Source organism: Aethalodelphis obliquidens, unplaced genomic scaffold, assembly GCF_003676395.1.
Source record: "Aethalodelphis obliquidens isolate GAN/ISIS:26980383/991018 unplaced genomic scaffold, ASM367639v1 scaffold27, whole genome shotgun sequence".
Lineage (NCBI taxonomy): Eukaryota > Metazoa > Chordata > Mammalia > Artiodactyla > Delphinidae > Aethalodelphis > Aethalodelphis obliquidens.
Window position 1 is genome coordinate 9,805,735 of NW_020837971.1, and position 24,502 is coordinate 9,830,236.

A 24,502-nucleotide genomic window follows, 5' to 3' on the forward strand; every position below is an offset into this window, starting at 1 on the left:
CAGAGTTATGCATCTGTCATCAGTATCTAATTCCAGAACATTTTCATCACCCCAGAAAGAAACCCCGTGACTATTAGTAGTCATTCTATATTCCTCCCTTCTTCCAGCCCTTGGAAATCTAATCTACTTCCTGTGTCTATGGATTTGCCTATCCTGAACATTACATATAAATGGAATTCATGCAATATGTGGCATTTTGTGTCTGGCTTCTTTCACTTAGCATAATGTTCTCAATGTTCAGGTATACTTCATTTCTCCTTATGGCCAAATAATATTCCATTCTATGGATATAGCATATTTTTCAAATTAATTGATCAGTTGATGAACAATTGGGTTGTTTCTACTTTGGGGCTAGTATGAATAATGCTGCTGTGAACATTTGTGTAGAAGTTTTTGTGCAGACATCTGTTTTCATTTATTTTGAGTATATACTTAGGAGTAATTCTGTTTTTAACCTTTCAAGGAACTGTACAGCAATTGGGAGATTGGGATTGACATATATACACTAATATGTATAAGGTAGATAACTAATAAGAAACTACTGTATAAAATAAATAATTAAATTAAATTTTTTTAAAAAAAGGAGTTGGGAGGCTAGAAGGAGGAGCTCTCTCGCCCTACTACTAGTAGTCAGTTGCAGATCTAACAGGAGGAGACATACCTTGCATCTCCAACAGGAAGAAGGTTACTACTGTACTACCGCAGCAGAAGGAAGGAAGATTCTCCTTGCAATAACCTTGCCAATGGGAGACTGTCATTACTCAGCCAATAAAAACCCCTACAACTTCCAATTTGCAGGACTCCAGTGGACTTTTTATTTGTAACAGCCTTCCCAACTCCACCTTCTCCTCTATAAGAGAAACATTCATCTTCTTTGTTCTCTGGACTTGCCTGTGGTTCACCATGGATTGTATGCCCCAAATTGCAATTCTTTGATATTCCCGAATAAACCAGTTTTACTGGTTTTTTTAAAAAAAGGAACTGTACAGCAAAGTGAATCAGCTATATATATACATATAGCCCCTCTTTTTCAGATTTCCTTCCAGGTTCGTTTTTTTTTGAGTTTTGAGACTTCTTTATGTAATCTGGATTTAGATTCTTTATTTAAATCCTTTATATGTTTTTTTTTTAATTTTATTTTTGCCTGCGTTGGGTCTTTGCTGCATGCAAGCTTTCTCTAGTTGCAGTGAGCTGGGGCTGCTCTTCATTGTGGTGTGTGGGCTTTTCATTGCTGTGGCTTCTCTTGTTGCAGAGCATGGGCTCTAGGCGTGTGGGCTTCAGTAGCTGTGGCACACGGGCTCAGTAGCTGTGGCTCGCGGGCTCTAGAGCGCAGGCTCAGCAGTTGTGGTGCACGGGCTTAGTTGCTCTGCCACATGTGGGATCTTCGTGGACCAGGGCTTGAACCTGTGTCCCCTGCCTTGGCAGGTGGATTCTTAACCACTGTGCCACCAGGGAAGCCCCCAGTAGATGGTTTGCAAACATTTCTTCACAGCCTGTGGTTTCTCTTTTTGGGTTCATGATACTATCTTTTGAAGAGAAGTTTTTACTTTTGTTGAAGTCTAATTTATCTTTTTTCTTTTATGGATTGTGCGTTTGGTATTGTAGCTAAGAAATCTTTGCCTACTCAAGGTCACAAAGATTCTCTCCTATATTTCCTTCTAGAAGTTTTATAGCCTTGGGTTTTACATTTAGGTCCATGATTTTGAGTTACCTTTTCATGTATGCTTGTTATTGGATTTTTAGTGTCATTGTATTGCCTCTAGTTAACTCAGCTCTCACCCCAAAAATTCATGAAATTTTAAAAATTAATACATGAACTTAATTTAGTTGGTAAGGTAAACTCTTAAGGTGAATTTTAAATTATGAGATGAATTTAATACAGATTCTTGCAAAGGATATATTCATAGCTTTTCATAGTTTATTTAATGCTGTAAAATTATCTTCATATTGCCAGTTTCATATATAAGTATTCACAAGTTATAACTGATAAAATGTTGTTAAAATATAAAGCCAGCATTTACTTTAAATTATAATTTGAATGAAAATATAAACATTTCTCTGTTGAGAAAATAGAATACGAAATCAGTTTAATATTTTGCAAGCATCAGTAATTAGCAATAAGAGGTTACTTCTTCCCTGTCAAGACCTTCCTTCCCACTGCTGTTCCTCTTTCTGGACCAGTTACCAGCGTATTTCATTCCTTCTCCAAGTCTTTGTGCAAATGGCACTCGCAGTGAGGCCTTCCCCTGGCCACACTGTTTAAAATGACAGTCCCTCTCCTTTCAGTAGTCCTGGTTGTACTTCCTGCTTTATTTTTCTCATAGCTCTTTTACTGTCCTCTGCATGAATTTTACTTATTTGTCTCCCCTGTCGGAATTTAAGGTCCCTGAGGGCAGTGTTTTGTTCACTGACGTATGTCTATCACCTAAAATGGTGCCCTAGCATATAGTACGTGCTCAGTACATGTTGAGTTAGTGAATATTAAGTTATATATGTTTGTCACAGTGTTAATTTTAAACCTCAGAGTTTCTAATAGGAACATATTAACACAAGAAAATATCTTACAATAAACTGTTTAAGATCATTTTTTTAAACATTTGCTATAGAAGCCTTTATTTTTATGATTATTGTTTTTTTATTATGTGCAGGGCTCAGTTTGGCAAAGACTTGGTGCAGACGTGACAGCAGTTGAGTTTTTGGGTCATGTTGGTGGAATTGGAATTGATATGGAGATATCTAAAAACTTTCAGCGCATCCTTCAAAAACAAGGATTTAAATTTAAATTGAATACCAAAGTTACTGGTGCTACTAGGAAGCCAGATGGAAAAATTGATGTTTCGTAAGTATGCTACATTTGTTTTTGTTATGATACCCTTCTGTGCGTTTCTTTAAGAAAAACATTCAGTTTTTAGAATCAGATTCTTCTATAACTTAATACCATTTTACTGTGTAGTATAACTCAGTATTGCTTATCAAGTCAGTCCACTGAAATTCACGATTGCATTGATAGAAAAATGTAGCCAGTGTTCTCATTTGTAATGTACTTTTTCATAGTATACATTCAGAAAACTTTAAACTCTCAACGTTCAGTAAAATTAATTCAGTATTTTTAGACAGATACATGGGGAAATCAGTAATATTACTGATTCAGTTGCTTACTGTGTGCTTGGCATTCTGTTTGTTTAACACTGAAATAACTTGCCTAAGGTCACATAGCTGGTGGGGGCAGAAGCAGTGCTTGAACTTGGATCTGTCGGACTCTAAGACTTAATGTTCTTAAACTGTGTTATACAGCCTGTTGTTGCGAGGTTCTGATGATCGACCTCTAGAGGATATGTACATTTTTCTTTGCCTGACCCTTATGTTTACTTATAATAAAATAAACTTACACTGTTAGAGGTGTCATTGATACTTGAAAATGTCTGGTCTTAAATTTCCAAGTCTATCAGCTATTCATGTAGATGCGTGTTTAACAGTTATACACTGTTCATTATCTAGTATTGAAGCTGCTTCTGGTGGTAAAGCTGAAGTTATCACTTGTGATGTACTCCTGGTTTGCATTGGCCGACGACCCTTTACTAAGAATTTGGGACTAGAGGAGCTTGGAATTGAGCTGGATCCTAGAGGTAGAATTCCAGTAAATACCAGATTCCAAACTAAAATTCCAAAGTAAGTTGGATACTTACTGCATTTTCAATAATTTTAAGCAACCACTATTTTGAAAATACGCTTTTGTCATGCTTAAAAAGTACCTTGGCTTTGGGGAAGAACAGTAAACTTATAACATGTAAAAGCAAAAGTAATTAATTGAATTTTTTCACTACCCAGAGATTAGAACCTGAACTCACAGATATTTGAAGAGCTGTATTTGATTTATTTTCTTGGTGACTTTATAACTAGAAACGTGTATTTTGTTACCCTGGTATAACTGTAGATGAGTGTCTGTGATTTCAGAAGTTGACTGTTTCTTTTGATCTCCGTGGCAGTATCTATGCAATCGGCGATGTGGTTGCTGGTCCAATGCTGGCTCACAAAGCAGAGGATGAAGGCATTATCTGTGTTGAAGGGATGGCTGGTGGCGCTGTGCACATTGACTACAATTGTGTACCATCGGTGATTTACACACACCCTGAAGTTGCTTGGGTTGGCAAATCAGAAGAGCAGTTGAAAGAAGAGGTAATTCAGAGTAGTTTTCCTCTAATGTGTGATTTGAGTTGACACCAGTGGTTGAGAATCCTTTCATTATTGCATTAATGCATTTTAATAACTATGTAGAACATTATAGGTAAGTTCGTATAATTTTTACTTTGTGAGTATCTTAAAGGAGATCATTTGGTTGCCTCTATTCAAAAACTAGTAATTCCAGAGCTCTTACATTTCGCTTTGAAATATATCCAGGTGGGCTGACATTTGTATTTGCTTGTGTTTGTACCCAAACTGTATTTCAGTAACAAGCCTTTTGGTCTTTCCTTCTATATGCTTTGTGAAGAATTGCCTTCTTGGGATTTATTTTCTGAAGAAATGGTAGACGCTTTCACCAAATGGGAATGAATTTTTTGATACCTATGTACGTTCTCATTTTCTGCTTCTCACAGGGTACTGAGTACAAAGTTGGGAAATTCCCATTTGCTGCTAACAGCAGAGCTAAGACAAACGCTGACACAGATGGCATGGTGAAGATACTTGGGCAGAAATCAACAGACAGAGTATTGGGAGCACATATTCTAGGACCAGTGAGTACTGTAAAACCAGAAATCCCACTAGGATTTCTGGAAAGCATTGTTATTTAGTAGATTAATTTAAAACCACCTGGTGTTTACATTCTGCGGTTATTATTTACTAGCCAAAGTTTGAATATGGCTTCTTCATGCATCGTTTCTAGCACTGACATTCTTGCCCATCATATCATCTGCATTCCATGCTGCAACTAAGTTTATCCCTTTAAAACATACACCAGGCCATTTGCCTGCTTAAAACTCTCTAGTGGTCCTTTCTGCTATAGACTTACATGAAAGGCTCAGCTGAATTTGGCCCTGGTTACTTTTCTGACCTCATCTCTTTCCACTCGTCCCCTTTGCTCATTAATTCTCTGTCTTATGGGCCTTCTCTCAATTTCTTCATAGGCTGAGCTTGTTCCCATTTTAAAGCCTTTGTTCTGGAATCCTCTGCCTTCATATCTTTGCATGACTGGCTTATTATTCAGGTCTTAGCTTAGATGTTACCTTCTAAGAGAAGCCTTTCCTGCCACTGCACATGAGGTATGCCCTCCCCTAGGTATCTGGTGCATCAGTAATGATACTAGAACATTTGAGTGCTTCCTCTGTAACAGTTTTTCCTAGATGCATGCATCAGCTTTAGTTTCCATGACCCTGTGAGGTAGGTGGTGGTGTTCCCATTTTTGAGGTGAATAAATGGGCCAAAGCACAGAGTCAGTGAGTGGTTAAGGCAGTAAGTGGTAGGAGTTGAATCCTGGCCATCTCGCTTCAGAGCCCAGGCTCTTAACTTCTGAACTGCTTTTTTTTCTGTTAAGGTTTTTCTGACTGGAGGTAATTAACTGTTCTAATCTCTCGTATTAGAAGGTAGTTGTTTTTGCCATAGAAACAAAATTACTTCTTGGTTTATTATTTTAAAGGGTGCTGGTGAAATGATAAATGAAGCTGCTCTTGCACTGGAATATGGAGCATCCTGTGAAGATATAGCTAGAGTCTGTCATGCACATCCGGTAACAACATACGCAATTAATGGCTATCTCAAGTTTCTTCTGATTCACAAATACTTGGTTTTTAATTCTAAATTTCTTCCCTTTGCAGACCTTATCAGAAGCTTTTAGAGAAGCAAACCTGGCTGCATCATTTGGGAAATCGATCAACTTTTAAATTAGAAGATTATATTTTTCTGCAATTTCCTGGGAGCTTTTGTAGAGGTAACATTTCTGAACAGGAAATGCTCACAGCTCCAAGAATTTCTAGGACTGAATTATGAAACTTTTGGAAGGTATTTAATAGGTTTGGACAGAATGGAATAATCTCATATCTATATTTTAAATAAATTTAATATTTTATTTCACTGCGTTAATACTGCAGAAAAAAGCTACTTATAGTAGCATCCTGGAAAATTTTCTTCAACCCATATTTTCATGCTGTTTATGAAAGGCTCAACCTCACTGAATGTATGCTAAGTAGCTTTTATCTCGGATACAGGATTTACTTACATGGATGGAGCTGGAGTATGGTATGTGAACAGCTGTGTTTGAAACAAGGTGATCAAGTTATTTTAAACTTGGTTTTCACATTGGAAACAGTCATTAGAATAAGTTAAACATGTATAAACTGAACTGATGTAAATAAAAAATGATGGTCTATCAGGTATTTTAATCCCCAAAGTCTTGGCCGTTAGAGGTAGAATTTGTGTTTAGATTTTTAAGGTTCTAGTGAGGTCTGCAGTCTGAAGTATAGTTATATAGTTGACCAAAGTAAGGCAGTATATATACGAAATTCATATATTAAGTGGAGAAGCAATGTATTCCAGTGGGAAATTAAGATATGGAAATAAACATGTCTTAAATATTCATAGTGGTTATTCTGAGTGGATGTCAAGATGGTCCTAGATTTTTTATGACTACCTCTACCGTACATTCTTGTTTATTACTCTTTATTATTGCTTTTATAGGCCTGGATAGATCTTTTTTTCCCACACTGTAGGACAGTATTAAGGTATTTAAAAGGTCATTATCCTTTTATCTGTTCTAGTGATACCTACTAAATGTTTAGCATTTATTTTTAGAGAAACAACATAAGGGAATCTTTAATCTCTTGTCTTTTCTGAAGTGGATTGCCAGTGTATCCTGGCAGGGTAAAATCGACTATTTCTTTAAAGAGTGCTATAAAATTATATTTATTGATAAATATTTAAAATGGCTGTTTCTTAAAACACTTAAATAACAAAGTGTTGAATACTAAATAGACTTTATTATAACTAAATTTAAGAATCATTTCAGATTCATTCATCATATTTGATATAGCATAAATTTCTAAAGAAAGTAAATGAAGGAACTGAAATATGCAAACCAGATATTCACTTGATTGCAATTTAAAGGTTATATATCGTCTTAAGGAAAGTTTGGAGAATGTAATTTATGAGCAGAAAGCTGTATGGAATAAGAAATCATCAGTTGATCCATAGATAAAAGGAAAATGTTTTGTAGCCTTCAGGTTTTTATTGATTTACATGTAGGTCACATTTTCCTTTTACTTCACACGTCCAGTGCTCTTGAATTGTATTATGGTCATTATAAATGGATACATTGTAAAGACTGGATTCTGTTACATACCTCTGAAAAATTCTGAATTTTTTAGTGGGCAGTTAACTTGGTTAAACTCCAAACTCTTGTCTTTGTGCGTGCGTGTGTGTGTAGGGGGAGGGCGGGTGGACAGCTGAAATCTCTACGCAGTTGTTTTAGCTTTACCTGGGCTATCTGAAGTTTGTGCCATGCACATAAACTTCACAGGTCAGCTAGAGATTGGACAAGGGATATGCAGAATTTATACCTCTTTTCTGGGGTTTCTCCCCTCATATTTCAGTTGCTCTTGGTTACCCCAAACTCTGTCCTCTGATTCCTTAACCAGTAAAACTTGGCTTCTCTTCAAGTTGCCACTTGGGACCTCCCCTCAGTGAAAAGCTATTAAAAATGGAAATCTCACGCAAGGCTGTTATTTGAGTGCAACGTGCACCCCCCTCTTCTGCCTACTTCTGGTTGTTGTCCAGTACCTTTACTTTTGAAAAATATATTTTATTCAGAGTTTTCAGTTGTTATCTGTAGGAGTGGTGGTCTGATATGTGCTATTTGCCATTATTGGTAATGAACTCTGCATCTTTTTAAAATCTGAAATCCCAATATTATGTGAAGTGCTAATTTATTTAAACCTCAAACATGTCCTCTACTCTAGGTACAAAGATTCTGATGAGGGAATAGTGAAATGTAATTTAATACAAAGTCCTAGCTATAGAGACACAAAAGAATAGTTAAGTGCAACTTTAAGGATTCCCTTTCACTGTGAGAATGGAAATATATGTGGTTGGGAATGAAGTCCTAGGTATAAGACAAATTTTTAATGTTCGCTTATTGTTATTAAGTTCTGAGTATTCCTTGGCTTGTGAAGGGTGGGGCTATTAGTTGTCCAATTCATTGAGCTGATTGAAATTACTAATTTTAAAGTGCGACTTTTAGTTGTTTAGCTGAAAAGCAATGAGGGGTAGTGAAGGGTTCTACCTCTGCTTAATTGTAAGTAAAATACTTATAATCAAGGGGAAAAAAAAAGACTTAGTTGCCCTGGTAGATGAGGAGGTACAACCACCTTGCTAGCTATCAGAACTCCTGTCTAAATAAAAGTGACAACTGTGTGGAACCAGAGGGAAATTGCCTTATTATTGAGATTACAGCCATTAACGTAACTTTTGTTCAGGCCCAGCTTCAAATGCAGCTGTGTTGTATGTGTGGGTTGTTGTTACATGGTACAGAGTAGCCTTTTCTCTAAGAAGAATGTGTGCAAAAACCACTTAAGACCTGGCCTGTTTCCAGCCAACTCAGCTATAAAGTCGACAAAGGCTTGGCAGTTGTATTCCAGCTATTTTCTTTATCCTGTGGAGTAACAGTTATCTGATTGTGAAATCAAATAAAATTCAGTGTAAAATCTGAGAAATTATAGCATCCTTCTGTACTTTGAGTAGCACTGCTCACTGTGCACAAGCAGTAATATCCCCAAACTTTGGCTTAACTTAATTTAAACGTTCCCCTCAGCAGCCCTAGCCCTGTTTTATGTGGCAATACTCGTATTTTTTTAAATTTTATTGGAATATAGTTGATACAGTGTTGTTAATTTCTTCTGTACAGCAAAGTGACTGAGTTCTACATATATATATATTCCTTTTTTATATTCTTTTCCATTATGGTTTGTCACAGAATATTGAATATAGTTCCCTGTGCTACACAGTATGACCTTGTTAATCCATCCTGTATATAATAGTTTGCCTCTGCTAATCTCAGACTTCCATTCCTTCCCACCCATACGCCCCCTCCCCCTTGTAGTTGATCTGTGAGTCTGTTTATGTTTCGGCATAGGTTCCTTTGTGTCATATTTTAGATTCCACGTGTAAGTGGTATCATATGGTACTTGTCTTTCTGATTTATTTCAGTTAGTATGATAATCTTTAGGTCCATCCATGTTGCTACAAATGGCATTATTTCGTTATTATTTATGGCTGAGTAGTATTCCATTGTACATGTGTACCACATCTTTATCCATTCATCTGTCAATGGATGTTTAGGTTGCTTCCATGTCTTGGCTATTATGAATAGTGCTGCTGTGAACATTGAGGTGCATGTATCCTTTCAAATTATAGTTTTGTCTGGGTATACCCAGGAATGGGATTGCTGGATCACATGGTAATTCTATTTTTAGTTGTTTCAGGAACCTCCATACCGTTTTCCATAGTGGCTACACCAGCTTACACTCCCACCAACAGTGTAAGAGGGTTCCCCTTTCTCCACAGTCTATCCAGAATTTGTTATTTATAAACTTTTTAATGATGGCCATTCTGACTGGTGTGAGGTGGTACCTCATTGTACTTTTGAGTTGCGTTTCTCTAATAATTAGTGATGTTGAGCATCTTTTCATTTGCCCATCGGCTATCTGTATGTCTTCTTTGGAGAAATGTCTGCTTAGGTCTTACCATTTTTCGATTGGGTTGTTTTTTGTCATTGAGTTATATGAGCTGTTTGTATATTTTGGAAATTAAGCCCTTGTCAGTCACATGGTTTGCAAGTATTTTCTCCTGTTCTGTAGCTTGTCTTTTCGTTTTGTTTATGGTTTCCTTTGCTGTGCAAAAGCTTGTAAGTTTGATTGGGTTCATTTGTTTATTTTTGTTTTTATTTGTATTGGCTTGGGAGACTGACCTAAGAAAATATTGGTACGATTTACGTTTTGCCTCTGATCTCTTCTAGGAGTTTTATGGCATCTTATGTTTAAGTCCTTAAGCTATTTTGAGTTTATTTTTGTGCATAGTGTGAGGGCGTGTTCTAACTTCATTGATTTATATGCAGCTGTCCAGCTTTCCCAGCACCACTTGCTGAAGAGACTGTCTTCTTCCCATTTTACATTTTTGTCTCCTTTGTCAAAGATTAATTGACCATAGGTGTGTGGTTTTTTTTCTGGGCTCTTTATTCTGTTCCATTGATCTGTATGTCTGTTTTTGTGGCGGGTTTTGCCTCCAGCTTTTTTCTTCAGGATTGCTTTGGCAATTCTGGGCCTTTTATGGTTCCACATAAAATTTAGGAGTATTTGTTCTAGGATCACACTAAATCTGTAGATTGCTTTGGGTAGTATTGCCATTTTAACAATATTCTTACAGTCCAAGAGCATGGGATATCTTTCCATTTCTTTGAATCATCTTTAATTTCCTTTATTAATGTTTTGTAGTTCTCAACATATGTCTTTTCACTTCCTTGGTGAGGTTTATTCCTGGGTGGGTTTTTTGTGGGTTTTTTTTTTTGATGATTTTAAAAGGATAGTTTGTTTACATTCCTTTTCTGATATTTCATTGTTAGTGTAAAGAAATACAACTGATTTCTATATGTTACTCTTGTATCTGCCTACTTTACTGAATTCGTTTATCAGTTCTAGTAGTTTTTGTGTGAAGTCTTTATAGGGTTTTCTATTGGGTTGGCCAAAACGTTCGTTTGGGTTTTTCTTACGGAAAACCTGTACAAATGTTTTGGCCAACCCAATATATATAGTATCATGTCACCTGCATATAAAACAATTTTACCTCTTCCCTACCAATTTGGATACCTTTTATTTTTTTCTTGTCCGATTGATGTGGCTAGGATTTCAATACTATGTTGAAGAAAATTGGTGAGAGTGGCCATCCTTGTCTTGTTCCAGATTTCAGTCGGAAACCTTTCAGCTTTTCACAGTTGAGTATTATATTGGCTGTGAGTTTGTCATCAATAGCTTTTATTATGTTGAGATATGTTCCCTCTGTGCCCAGTTTTATAAGGGTTTTTTAATCATGAATGGATGTTGAATTTTATGAAGTGCTTTTTCTGAACCTATTGAATGATCATGTGGTTTTTGACCTTTCTTTTGTTGATGTGGTGTCACACTGATTGATTTGCATATGTTTAACCATCCTTGTGACCCTGTGAATCCAACTTGGTTGTGTTGTATGACCTTTTTGTGTGTTGTTGGATTTGGTTTGCTAATATTTGGTTGAGGATTTTGATGTCATAATCAAAGATACTGGCCTGTAACTTTATTTTTTGGTAGTTTCTTTGGTTTTGGTATCAGGGTGATGGTGGCTTCATAGAAAGTCTTTAAGAGTGTTCCTTCCTCTTCAGTCTTTTTGGAAGTGTTTGAGAAGGATCAGTATAAGTTCTTCTTTGTATGTTTGGTAGAATTTCCCAGTGAAGCCATCTGCTCCTGGACTTCTGTTTGTAGGGAGGTTTTTTTTTAAAAAAATTACAGATTCTACTTCGTTTCCAGTGATTGGTCTTTTTTTTTTTGGTGTATGTTGACTTACAGTGTTGTTAGTTTCTGCTGTACAGCAAAGTGAATCACTCTATTTTAGATTCTTTTCCCATATAGGTCATTACGGAGTATTAGGTAGAGTTCCCTGTGCTATACAGTAGGTCCTTATTAGTTATCTATCTCATATATAGTAATGTGTATATGTCAATCCCAGTCTCCCAATTTATCCTCCCCCATCCCCCCTAGTAACCATAAATTTGTTTTTTATATCTGTGACTGTTTCTGTTTTGTAGATAAGTTCATTTGTACCTTTTTTGTTAGATTCCCCATATAAGTGATATCATATGATATTTTTCTCTAACTTACTTCCCTCAGTATGACAATCTGGTCCATCCATGTTACTGCAGATATCATTATTTCATATTTTATGGCTGAGTAATATTCCATTGTATGTATGTACCACATCTTCTTTATCCATTCCTCTGTCAGTGGGCATTTAGGTTGCTTCCATGCTCTGCAGTGAACACTGGGATGCATATATCTTTTCTAAGTATGGTTTTGTCCTCTATTCCTTCTTGATTCAGTTTTGGTGGGCTGTTTCTAGAAGTCCATTTCTCTAGGTTGTCAGATTTGTTGGCATATAATTGTTCATAGTATTCATGGTTTTTTGTGGTATCAGTTGTGATTTCTCCTCTTTCATTTCTTATTATTTCTTGTGTCTTTTCTTCTTGGTTGTGATTTCTCCTCTTTCATTTCTTATTATTTCTTGTGTCTTTTCTTCTTGGTGAGCCTGGCCAGAGGTTTGTCAATTTTGTTTAATTACCCTTTCCAAGAACCTGCTCTTGGCTTTATTGATTTTTTTTTTTTCTTTTAATCTCTATTTCCTTCCTGGTCTTTATTATCTCCTTCCTTCTGCTGACTGCTGACTTTGGTTGTTCTTCTCTTCCTAATTGTTTTAGGTGGTGGGTTAGGTTGAGTTTTGTTTCTTAGATAGAAAGGCCTGGGTTGCTATGAACTTCCCTGTAAGAACTGCCTTTGGTGCATCCCATAGATTTTGTATGGTTGTTTTCTCATTGTCATTTGCCATGAGGTATTTTTCAATTTCTTCTTTGATTTTATTGTTGACCCATTGGTTTGTCAGTAGCAAGGTGCTTAATCTCCCTGTAATTTTTTTTTCTGTGGTTGATTTCGAGTTTCATGCCAGTGTGGTCAGAAAAGATACTTGAAATAATTTCTATACTCTTAAATTTGTTGAGGCTTGTTTTGTGCCCTAGTACGTGGTCAATCATAGAGAATGTTCCATGTGCACCTGAATGTGTAGTTTGCTTTTGGGGGGGATGTAATGTCCTGAAGATATCAATTAAGTCTAACTGTTCTCTTGTTAGGTAGCAATAGGTAGTCACAATGCCCTAAAAGTTGCTTTTGTTGTTCTCTTGCCTAGAGCAAGGAATACTTAGAGGAGTTTTTGGAGATTGGAGCAACTGAGCAGTCAGGGAAATGGTGAACGTAGCTCAGGCTACTTCCTTCCTCTTTAATCTCCACCTGGGAATCCAACTGGAAGGTGATTTTAGGGGTGAATTTGTAGAGGATATTGACCCAAACAGATGACTGATATTTGTTTATAGACATAAGAAAAATTAGCATCTCTATGAAGGCAATCAGCTTGCTTTTAAATCCATCTTTACAGTGAAAATAAATTCTTTGTTAAAGGGATTCATGAATGCTTAAATCAGGAAAAGTAACAATGAGTTTAAGAATTATTCCGAATATATATTTATATAAAAGCACTGTACTTTATTTAGCTCCATACAAAAAATGTGGTGATTAAAAACATTAAGAGTCAGTTTTTACCATGTAGTGATTTTGCTTTGGTCACACACCGTAGCCATCTTTTACTTATAGCTCCTCCTCCTCTGTTACAAGCAGGTGCTGTAAACAGCCACTTTCTGGCTTATATCTTTTAGGAGTGAACGGACTTCTCCTTCCAGTCTTACTAATTCTTGAGCTTTGTCTTCTAGATATTTTTGATTGTCCTCATATTTTCTTTCTAAATCTGTGGGAGATGAAAAGGTCTGAGCAGTTACACTACTATGATGATCTCAAAATCAAATACTGATCCTTTTTGCCTATAAGGCTCTATTTAAGTACCTAAGACAGAATGAATAGATGTTTACCATTTAAATAAACTAAAAAATCATGAGTCTTAAGTGAAAGAAAAAAAAATCTATACCTTTCAGGAGTTGCAGCTTGCTGTTTGCTTGAGCCAAAAGTGTTTTTGCTTCGTTTTGTAGCAGTTCAGCTTTCCTTCTGGCATCAGCTGACTCTTCAGTTTTTTGGGCAATTATATTTTCCACTTTCTTGTACTTTTCATCAAGTTCACCGTCCAGAGTCTGCAGTTCCACATTTCAGCACAAAGAGGTAATAGCATCAGCAGTTATATTAAGACTGGTAAACGGTGGCAAGCTTGGATGAGATTAACTTGCATGGCAAGCAGTCTGAATTAAAGGCCATGACCAAGGGTACTCAGGCTTCAAGCTCCCCAGTAGTAAATAACTGAAAACATTAACTTGAAACAGTGGAATTAGATACAACGTTGACATGAGTTTTTTAAATGAAAGATCTTAAAGACATGTTGTGGTAGGTCTTTGCAGATTAGTACTTTTCTGTGGAGATGTCGTAGGAGAATGCATGGAGGGAGAGTTTGAGAAATAGGGTTTCTCAGAGGTAGGTTTGCCGAGATCCAAATTTAGAGATCAAAAGAAGCCAAAAAAAAAAAAAAAATGGTAAGACCATCTTGATTGTGACTAATTTAGGGTTGATAGACTTGCTATCAGGAAAATCAGAGGGAAAAGGCAGATTTAAAAAGGAAGGGAGGGCAAGATTGTAGCACAAGTGGGGTTAATGGGGGTTTGCAAAGATGGTTGTGAGGAATTTCATGTCAAGGGGTTTTCTTATTTCTAGTGAAATTTAATATTGATGCAAAGTGTTCTATAAGAAGACTACTTGGGAGATTTACGCTCTCAGACCTGTAGGAACCTAGACCAGAATGAAAAAAGACAGATAGGGCAGTAAACTTACTTGTTCTCTTCCCCAAACCACAGGTGTAGGGAAGTCACCTGTATGTAATGCCTAAAAGCTAGTCGCTTCTAGGAAAATCTCGACTTCATGTCAGTTTATATAGCACCCTACTATTTGTTTCAACACTGCTCTGAAAAGTTTAAAAAGGTTTCTTTAAATATTTGCTTACAGAAATTTAGAAATTAAATGTGTCTCAATGATTACTTGGCTTGTAGTGAGAAATTTAAGCTTGAGACTTTCCTCTGCAAAATATAGTATCGTCCACTGAGAAGAGGTGGTTAATTCCCGATGAGCACAGAAGAAGTGAGGTAAGGGTTCCCTACTAGCTGTTGTCTGTTAGGAATTCTTTAAGCAGTTTCTACGCTGCTTTGAAAGATTTCTCAAAGGGCCAGGTAATTTACTGTTTGCCATAAAGGTCTTCCTAATTGAAATACAAGCTCAATAATAACCCTTATCCAAGTTTGGATTTGAGGGCCTACACGTGTATGGATACATTTATATCCACTCCCATTCTTTTCTATCTGTGTCTCTGAAGACTGCTCTTTCAAAACAGGTCACTTGGAGGAGACTAGTTGCTCCTTTATCCACATAGCTGTGAAGTTCCAAAGATTTACTTACCTTCTTAACATCTTCTGCACTTTGTTTCACAGTATATACTACTTTTTCAATATATTCTGCCTCCCCAGAGTTCTGGGCAGCTTTCCGCTTAAGTTCTTCCACGTTTCTCTCTAGCTCGCTGAGGCGCTGGGAGGCATTGAACAAGGTTTCCTCGGAAGCTGCTGTTTCAGACTCGATCTAAAAGCGTCATCATTCAGCAAGCCATTAATTCAAGAAGTGATAGCAAGTGCTATGACTACAGTGTAGAGGAAGATTTAAAAAGCTGCTATGACATTGCTCTAGAACAAAAGAAATTTCAAGAAAGCTTATATAAAGTGCCCAAGTTTAAAATAGTCTCTGTTCTTTCACTACTTCTGCTGGTCTAGGCTGAAATTTTTGTAAAATTTTTCGTTACTGAACCACCTCCAGGCAGCTTGATGTGTTGAGAAAGCACTTTAAGAACTTGCCTAGTGTTCACAAAGCAGCGGATGTGAGTAGAGGGATATCCACACAACTTTCTGAAGTATTATGGGTGGAAAAATTGTAACTTCCAGTCAATTCTAATTTTTTTCTATCAACTGTAAATGTTAAACTCTAGTAGCATAGTACTTCAGAAACGACATGGAAATCAGGAATGTTAAAACTCTGAAAAGTTACTATAGGATTGTGAGATGGCATAGGTCTGGGAATGTTATAACTGGAAGCTATAAGTGCTCAAAATTATTTAGGGAAAAAGTATCTTATCTGTGCAACTGGTGAGGGTCCACGCTGGCTCTCATTTCAAAGTAATTAGTAACCGTTGTTTTTAAAGCTAGCCAAAGTAAGCCTGAACCATAACAGAAGAACCAGTTTCATTGAGCACCTAATTTTTCTGAAAAATGATCTTCAAGGCTGGGTCTATTCCACAGAATTACTCTGAATAACAATGTCGTAACTAATGGGTCAGTATATGCATATTAGTTAACTTAGAAAACAATTCTTAGGGACTATTCTTACAAGATAACCCTTACAGTTTTAAGTAGGCGAATAGTTCGTGACAAGCTTTCGTTAGTGTGGTTTAGGTAAAGGCTCTATTTTTTTTACTGTTAACCTGAAACACTTCTGCCCACCATTATTAACTTGCAACAACAAGCCAGGTATCGCACCTACAGTTTGATTAATAGTTTCCATTTTGCTTTTCAAAACAGTCATTTTTTTAAAAAGTCACTTATTAACATGTTAACAACACACTGACAAATTTGAAAATCCTACAGGTAGAAAAAACAGTAATTGAAAGGGTTAGAATGTAGTCTGGTGGGAAAACATAATTTTTCTAAACTTGAACACGTAGCCTGAAGAAAGGGCCTTAAATTGCTCATAATGTAAGAAAGTGGATTGGGAACGGTCCGGCTTCATTCTACTGAGAGTAAGGGAATACGGGAAGATGGGCTTTTATCAACTACTGGTAGGGAAAGCAGGCTGAAAAGGCATTTCCCAAGATTTTAAACATTAGGGGTCATTGGCTTGAGAAGGGGGATAGCAGCAAGTAATAAGAGCATCTAACTTCAAAGTGTATTCTGAGAACATAAGGAGGAGTTAAACGAGTCATCCGTTTTCTTTACCCAGTTTCATAAAAAATGAACTTTCCTAAGATTGGAAGGAAAAATTTGCCTCTAGAACTGATTTTTGAAAAGTGAAAGAATAAAACAATTAGTTTGCATTACTTTTAAGAGAGAAGTGTTTAGAATAAAGCACTAAATCCATGTGAAAAGTTCTTAGTGTCTCTAGGGTATTTTGCTTATAGATTTCCCATGCATTCTGAACAAAACAGATTGTTTAGCTGTAAGAGCTCTATTAGGTTCCTCTAAAACTGGGTGTTAGCAGCAGACATTTTGTGAATGATCACCTCATAAATCTTGAGGCACCGGTCTTACATGCAGTTGCTTTTGGGCTGCAAAACCTTGCTCTGTTCGTCCTCTCTCTCCAGCCAGAGATGGTCTAAAACTGGATAAGAGTAAGAGTGTGCTTCATACTAAATAAAATCTGTGTGATTCCTTGAAGGAACAGGAAACTCTTTCATCTTTCTTAGGCTTTCTGTGGGCATGAAAATGAGAGGGGGTTTAATGTTTCTCTTTAGAGTCCTTTTTCTTCCTTGAAAATGACACTTTAGCACCTTGTGCGATGGGAGTAGTTTAGATTTACTGAAAGGACTCCTTTAGTGTTCAATTGTAAGAATTTTCATAGATAACTGTCAAATGCGCTTCTTTTCTGATAAGAGTATATGCGCCTGTATTTTCTCCCACACGTAATAATGATTGCAATGTCTTACTGAAGTTAGCAGGTTCTGGGTTCCTTGGATGTCTTCATCTGCTTGTTTAATTGCCTTCTCTGCTGCAATCTGGGCCTTTTCTGCTTCTTCCAGAGCTTCCTTTACCATGTCTGCAGTGACTTTAACATCTGTTGCACTGTTGCTGAGTAAAAGAATGAGACAATGTATTATATGTGAACATGAAAAAAGTACTTCCTCGCGGAAGAGAGCATTTCTTTTAAAGAAAAGCCTTCCTGAAATGACCCTGAGAGACTCACGTGGAGAAATACTTTATTCAATGCTAGATACACAAAGCCCCCCCTAAATGCCATAATACTGTCTTCAGATACCTGGCTCTTTGAGCTTCTTCTAACAACATCTCAGCTCTGGCAATGTCAGCAGCACTCTGCTGTAGAATAACCTCTACTTGAGAAAGGCTTTCAACTCGTTCACGAATATCTTCTGTCAAGTTCTGTAACTGCTGTGGGGTGCTAGGCATTTCCATTTTCAGTACTTCATTAGCAACTGCTTCAATGCTGTCCAGGTCAGCACTATCCTCTGTTAAAAGCAAAGATATTCCCGTGAGGAGGTGAAAATCATACATGGTTCACTCATTCAACCACTTACTGGTCATCTACTATGTGATCAGCATGGTGGGGTTACACCAAGACAAAGGTACTTCCTATTTAAGAGTTTTTAATCTAGGTTGGGGAGATGAGACCTACACACAGGAACAGTATTGCAGACAGTGCGTACTACTGGAGTTGGTTGTAGGCTGGGGTCATTGGGTAAAACTGTGGAGGGTGAGGAACTGATCAGGTTTTGAAGGATAACAGGATTTGAGAGAAGAAAGAACATCTCTGGCTGGAGAGGCAGGATGGGCAGAGCAAGTTATGTGGAAGTTGAGTGAAGCGACTGGTTTCCGATTGTAGAAAACGATACAGGCCAGGGTAAAAAAGCTGGGTCTTGATCCTAAAGGGCAATGAAAACTTTCAGTTGAGGTTGAAAAATCAGGTAGGAAACGACTGTGAATGCAGATGTAAGTGTTGAAATTCCTAATAAATTATCTGGATTCAGGAAACTACAGAAAGGGAGAAAATCCCGTCAGAAGCAAGAGAATCAGGATAGTTGCCTTATCAAAGAAGGCCAGGGAGTTTCACACGTCAAATGTAAAAAGAGGTCAAAAAAATACTGGAGTTTAAACTTTAAATATGTCATTGATATTTAAGGCTTTTTTTTCCTTCTTATAAACTGTGAAAGAACAGAACTTAAAAATGGAGCCTAAGGGTTTAAGCACAGGATAATATGTGAATATTCCATAAGATATCCTTAGCAAACTGAGAACAAAGCTGATATGCTTAAAATGACAGTACAGAAAGATGAGAAGTGCATGGATCCTAGAACGATGGAGCTATTCTACTATTGAACTTACTGTGTGTTATAATATACATCCCTTTTTTGATTAAGTCCATTTCAGTTGAGAGTTTTCTTTAACTTGCAGCCAAAACTATCCTGAGTGGTAACACTCAAACTGTGACCTGCAACATTTGTGAGCTGGACCACAAATCCCAGAGATTTTCTATTTCTGTACAGAACACTTAAGGTATAGAGCTCTGTAACTATAATATCCTATAAATAATAGGATTACAAAGCTTTAGGGACAATGTCAACAAAGCTCTACTTTGAATTAAGGTTCTTATGACACATTATATGTAATCTCTAACACAAATTTCAAATTTAGTTCTCATAGTGTATGTTTGACTTCTTGATTTGTTACGTGGGTATCACATCGGGTGTGTCTGTTTCAGCATAAGTTAGAGGTTATTTACATATACATTTAAAAATTTGGAAGTATTTTATTCCCTGCAAGAATTTTTTATCTACAAGGCAGATTTGAATTATGGCCTCTCAAACACTCTTAAAAAATTGTTGGACAGGAAGAAATGTCTAAAAGTAGAAATGAAAAAGTTCCTTACGGGTCAAAAAGTTCCTGATTTGCTTGATCAGATTTCTCAGATCCTCATTGCTCTTGTCCACTTTTTCTTTGGTAGCATTGGTTTTCAACAGAACAGCTTGAGCATTCTGTTTTGCCTCATCTGCCCTCAGTTTTGCTTCAGAGACCTATGTATGGGGAATAAAATACATGGTCCAGAAAATGATGTCGAAAAACTTTTTAGAAACAAACATCTCCCCTTCAACCATATTATATTCTTGTATAGACAAAGTATTCACTATACCAGTTCCTATACAACAGTCTTAAATAGCTAGGGCTAGCATATAAAATTTTTTTCTAGTTGTTTTTAATTCCTCCAAAACATTTGGTGGTGTAGATGTTCGTTAGTCTTGTTCTCAGGTACCAACCTACATACTTCAGTTAACAGGAAGTTAATACTTCATGTCACTTCAGAAGAATAAAGGCTCAATTGAAATAACAGCTGGAGGTATTCATAACCCTGGACCCATAGTTAATACATGGTTATTTCAATTTATTGTGAGAAGCAAGTAGATTCTTAAACCATCTATGAATAAAAACTTCCTCCTCTCTTTCCCTGACCTCACAAAAACTTAGGCCTTTTCGTTTTAGTCAGCATTTGGAATTGACTTGGCCCATTCAGATCCTCCAGTCCATAACGGAAAGGAAAGAAACAAAAACAGCCCATCCGTTGAATTACCATCTTGGAGAGCCGTTCCACCTCAGCCAGGGCACTCAGGACATCTCGGTCAAAGTCCATGGCTTTCTGCCAGGCGCCGTGTGCGACAGCGACCAGCCCGCCACAGCCGGGCCCCCCACACTGCTTCTGTCCTTCGTCAGTTCTGCAGTTTGGGCCGCCACATTCGGTCTCGGAACAGGAAGCTCCCGGAGGTGTTCCACACGTCTGCAGCGAGCCAAGGAACAAGCACGGGGTGCAGTGAGTCCGCTGCAGCCAACAGCTGTGCAGAGCCTGGGTGGCCCCAGAGAGCGTGTAGGTGGTCCTCAGCGAGGGTGCTCGAAAACAGTATTCAGGATAGAGCGGAGCAAAGAGCTCAGGGCTGAGCTAACCTGCTTAGTTCCAAGGAAACGATGATTTACAGCCCTGCATCAGTACCTTCTGCCCTAATGAACTGCAATGCTATATGGGTTCTGTGCAGGGTGCAAATGTTATCTGCTCCATCAGGCTGAAGTCAGCCCATATGAAAGCCAAAGAATGTGTCCCGTCCCCTTTCTCCTAACTGGTAGGATTTACCAAAAAAAAAAAAAAAAAAAAAAAGTATTGAGAACCTTCTTTGGACTTAGCACCCTGTTAACTGTTCTGGTGAAAAGGGTGATATAAAAGGCCCATTATCGGGCCTTTTAGTAATTTCCCATCTAGTAAGGAAGACAGATCTTTCTAGGTAAAACGGCCAAGAATAGGTCAGATGCTGCAAGTGCGAAGGAAAGCAGGCAAAGCAGAGACCACTGAGTATTACTGTAGTTTGGGAAGGAGTATTGGCTGGTGGGATCTGTGCAGGGGAAGTGGGGGAACATTCCACAGGGGAGAGGAACAGAGAAGACAAAGGTACGGGTATAACTTTCCAAATAACCTCCCAACGGCCCTGCCAGACTCCTCCAGACTCCTCCTTTCTTATCTACCAGAAACTTCCAAAGACCAGGGCTTCGTTGTAGAATATACACAGCAAATTACAAGATTGCTATATGATGGAAAAGGCTGAGCAGGAAGAAAAATTACATTTAGAGCTATCTATCCTTTTGTGGAAAATGGTCACGTTGAAAAGAGGCAAAAGCTATATATACTACAGTGAAAAACAGTTAACAGGATACTCCCAAACAAGTACTCCTTTTAATAAGTAAAAGAGTAGTTTTTGAATAAATACAGTCAACTGTTTAACCTAATAGTTTTGTAATAATTATAATCCCATTATATCTCAAAATAATAGTCATTAATGTGTCTGGTTTACAGCACATAAAAAGCTTCAGAAAATAACATTTATTCCGCATGCTGTACAAGAACATGAGCCTTAATCAAGAAGAGATGCTTTCTAAAAACTATCTGGCAGCACACTAGAAGATCTGTTTTGTTTTAGCAGCCTGGCAGGCTTAAAAAAAAACCAGCATGGGTCTAACTAAATATACACAAAGACAAGAACCAAAGGTACTTGAAAAACACAAAGGAGCAAAAATTTTTCTACACGATAAGTGGTGGTGTGGACTCTATAAAGGGAACTCTCGCAGGATCATTAACACACGAACAGAGTGGGAGATGGAAGGAGTGTAGGCTGTTCCTAGGCCAGGCCCCTGACAGAAAGCAGGCCCAGGGCAGGGCTCCTGCTCCTGTGGCCAGAGGCATCTGCTGCAGCCCTCCCTCCCCCCAGACACCCTCTGCTGCAGAGCAAACATCCTTTAGCATGCTTATCTGCTTTTCATTTTAGTTTGGAGAGATTCTGTTTGTGATGACTAGTTTTTAATTAGAATTTATATGGAAAGAGCCAATATACCGAAGGAAGGAAGGAAGATTTGGCATTTCACGCTCGCCTGTGATGGCTTTGTCTCAGGTGCGATTACACATTGATCTAGGCCTCTTTCTCTATTAGAGAAATGGTGACAGGAGATCTCCTAACTTCCTATTTCCATTAGATGCCATCAAGTTTCCTAAGATAATGAAAATATAACCTTGTAGGCATTAATTAGAAAGCACAGTGTGTTTTTGTCTATTTCGGAGAGGGGGTGGGGGGGGGAAGAAGGCTGAGAGGGCGGGGGACTGTTACTAAGACAAAATTGTAGCGAAGCCTGAACTCAGCTTCCTAGGAACCCACCTTCCCCCTTGTACTGACCCTCTGTTCTAAGGTAAGAGAGCAGAAGCCTTATAAAATAAAGGTACAGTATATAAAAACATCCTCCAGAGTCTCTCGGATGGGTGCTCTTCCATGAAAAACAATAGGGGAGCAAGAGGAAGAAACAGGCTTAGTTTGGCTTTTGTTTTTGGCTTTCTGCCTGATTTTCATTGAACTCGCTACTCAGTTTCATTTGGCTTCAGAATTACTTTTTAAAAGCTTCCGGGAAATGAATCCACTTCCTAGGCTGGTCTTCACTAGGTGAAGTTACTGGGACAGGGGAGCATTTTAACACCCACCCACCCATGAAAAAAAATTCTTTAGTGCCCTTTAATTTTTTTAAGAAGTCTCTCCCAGAATGATTCTCAATTGCTCCCCTGAGATGGAGGGAGCAATTCAAATCAGAACAAAGTAAAAAATGTCCACAGTATAAAAAGGATCCAGTTTAGATAAGGCAGTGACTCAATTCAGCAGCCTGGGGATAGTAGTGCTGATTCTTGGTTGTACCACAGAGAAACCTCTAGGAGAGAGGAAGGTTGGAAACCCACACACTGTTGTGTTTAATCTGGCTTGGTCACTGGATACCCCAGACTGTGGGCCAGAGACTGAGCCGCGGAGTTTCCCTCCTGCTGACTCATTTGCAAAGTGGACAATGTTAACGACAAAGCAGGGTGTTTTTTCTCCTGAAGCATGGCAGCCTTGAGGCCAAACCCTCAAACCTTACCATTTCGGCAGCAGCTGAAAGGTCAAGACTTTGTAGTTTGCCTGCCAGTTCATCCAAAAGGCGGGCCTGCTCCTCCTGTTTTTCCCTGAACTGGGACTCTCGCTCCAACATCAAGTCTTCCACTCTGTCCCGAGTGCGGGCCGACTGCTCCACGGGGCCACTGGAATCTGTGGTGGAGGCGTTCACACGCTCCTCTGCCTCGAGAGACATCTGGAAATACTTGGTGATGCTGTCCAAGGCGCCTAGGGCATGAAATGAAATTGCCCATAGTTAATCCCCTTGTACTCCATCTCCCCGTCAAGCAACGGCTGTATTTCGCGTCTAAACTGACCTTATGTGGTTTTGTTTTAAAATTCAAGGAATAAAATCTTTATGAAGAAATGTAACTTTCCTCTCATGATCAATGAATACACTTTGTCCCGTTAGCACCTAACTCTGGCTCTGGAGGATGCCAAACATCTGGATTAGAAAATTAAGTCGATCATGCAGATGTTGTTCCTACACACAGGCAAGCGTCCAGTTCTCTCTAAATAGCTGGTGTCAGGCAGCCTGTAGATTACATGTCCAGATGATTTTTCCCTTTTCTCACTTAACTATTTAGACCCACTCAAATGGCTAATATTATATACATAAAACAGCTTGATGTGTTTTGGCTTTAAGGATCTAGCCAAAAAAATAAGCAATCACGCATAAAGCAGGATGGATAGGGTGATCTGACACATTTTTAACTTTCTTTTGCTTTGGGGAGGGAAGGTCCTATAATACGGCCTTCGATACCAATAAACGATTTGAAAATGTGATTTCCTGACCAAGTAACATTCTTGAATATAAAACGATACGCAGAAGTATCAACTTAATTTCTTAACTTTTTACAAGAGCCCGTTTCCAAGAGAAGCCAAGGAGGTAAACCACTAACTGGAGAAAAAAATTAAAAATCAGAAAACGCATGCCATTCTAATGCAACAACCACTGCTCGCTCCGTGCAACCCCTTCTGTGCCCCATGTCCCATGTTTGTAAAATGGGGACTTTAATCCTCATTTGTGCCAGAGTCTCAATGTGAAAAAGCTTAAAACTGATTACAAAGCACTTAATTTTCTTCTGAAAGTGCTCTATTAAAAGGTTAGACAGGTGGTAAAATCCATTGCCCAGGATTAAGTATTTGCACAAAAAAGTGCTCACCCCGAATATCTGAATTTTTGATAAATTCCAGTTGTTCAGCAAGCTCTTTCACTGTGTTATCCAGGTTTTCTGCTTCTGTCTGTAGAGCATCTAGTTCTCTGGCCGTGCTGTTGTTTTGCGTAGCTGTGTCGGATAAATTTACTTCTACTTGAGCCATCTTTTCTGTAACATCTTTGGTTAGTTTCCTGTAAGGAGGAGGACACATTTACCGAAGGAAAATAAACCAAAGGGAAAACTCGAAGTCTCAATTTTACATTTTCTACTAATACTTTATCTATTACTCTGTAATTTCAGACCGATTC

At 38.0% G+C, this 24,502-nt stretch overlaps 2 protein-coding genes across 7 annotated transcripts in view; one reads left to right on the top strand and one right to left on the bottom strand.

The window, feature by feature from the left end:
- Window positions 1-24,502, top strand: part of DLD (dihydrolipoamide dehydrogenase) — a 50,291-nt gene that overhangs the window by 24,718 nt on the left and 1,071 nt on the right. For 2 of the 6 annotated variants that reach the window (XR_003436557.1, XM_027123936.1), the window contains exons 9-14: window positions 2,631-2,839; window positions 3,499-3,669; window positions 3,987-4,176; window positions 4,596-4,733; window positions 5,633-5,722; window positions 5,811-5,923. Coding sequence is in view for 3 of the 6 variants with exons in the window: in XM_027123936.1 (XP_026979737.1) it covers window positions 2,631-2,839; window positions 3,499-3,669; window positions 3,987-4,176; window positions 4,596-4,733; window positions 5,633-5,722; window positions 5,811-5,876 (864 nt within the window). In the remaining 3 variants the exon portion in view is untranslated. Of the gene's footprint in view, window positions 1-2,630; window positions 2,840-3,498; window positions 3,670-3,986; window positions 4,177-4,595; window positions 4,734-5,632; window positions 5,723-5,810; window positions 5,995-6,200; window positions 7,314-24,502 lie in introns of those variants that run through there. The other 4 variants (XR_003436558.1, XM_027123937.1, XR_003436556.1 and 1 more) reach the window with 4 other exon arrangements.
- The window catches only part of LAMB1 (laminin subunit beta 1), a 73,716-nt gene continuing 62,488 nt past the window's right edge, over window positions 13,275-24,502 (bottom strand). Inside the window, exons 26-34 of the mRNA XM_027123934.1 lie at window positions 24,201-24,385; window positions 23,021-23,262; window positions 20,160-20,363; window positions 19,464-19,608; window positions 17,838-18,045; window positions 17,509-17,650; window positions 15,222-15,398; window positions 13,756-13,915; window positions 13,275-13,578 (exon numbers count right to left, since the gene is read on the bottom strand). Of these exons, the coding sequence (XP_026979735.1) occupies window positions 13,442-13,578; window positions 13,756-13,915; window positions 15,222-15,398; window positions 17,509-17,650; window positions 17,838-18,045; window positions 19,464-19,608; window positions 20,160-20,363; window positions 23,021-23,262; window positions 24,201-24,385 (1,600 nt within the window). The 3' untranslated portion in view covers window positions 13,275-13,441. The remainder of the gene's footprint in view (window positions 13,579-13,755; window positions 13,916-15,221; window positions 15,399-17,508; window positions 17,651-17,837; window positions 18,046-19,463; window positions 19,609-20,159; window positions 20,364-23,020; window positions 23,263-24,200; window positions 24,386-24,502) is intronic.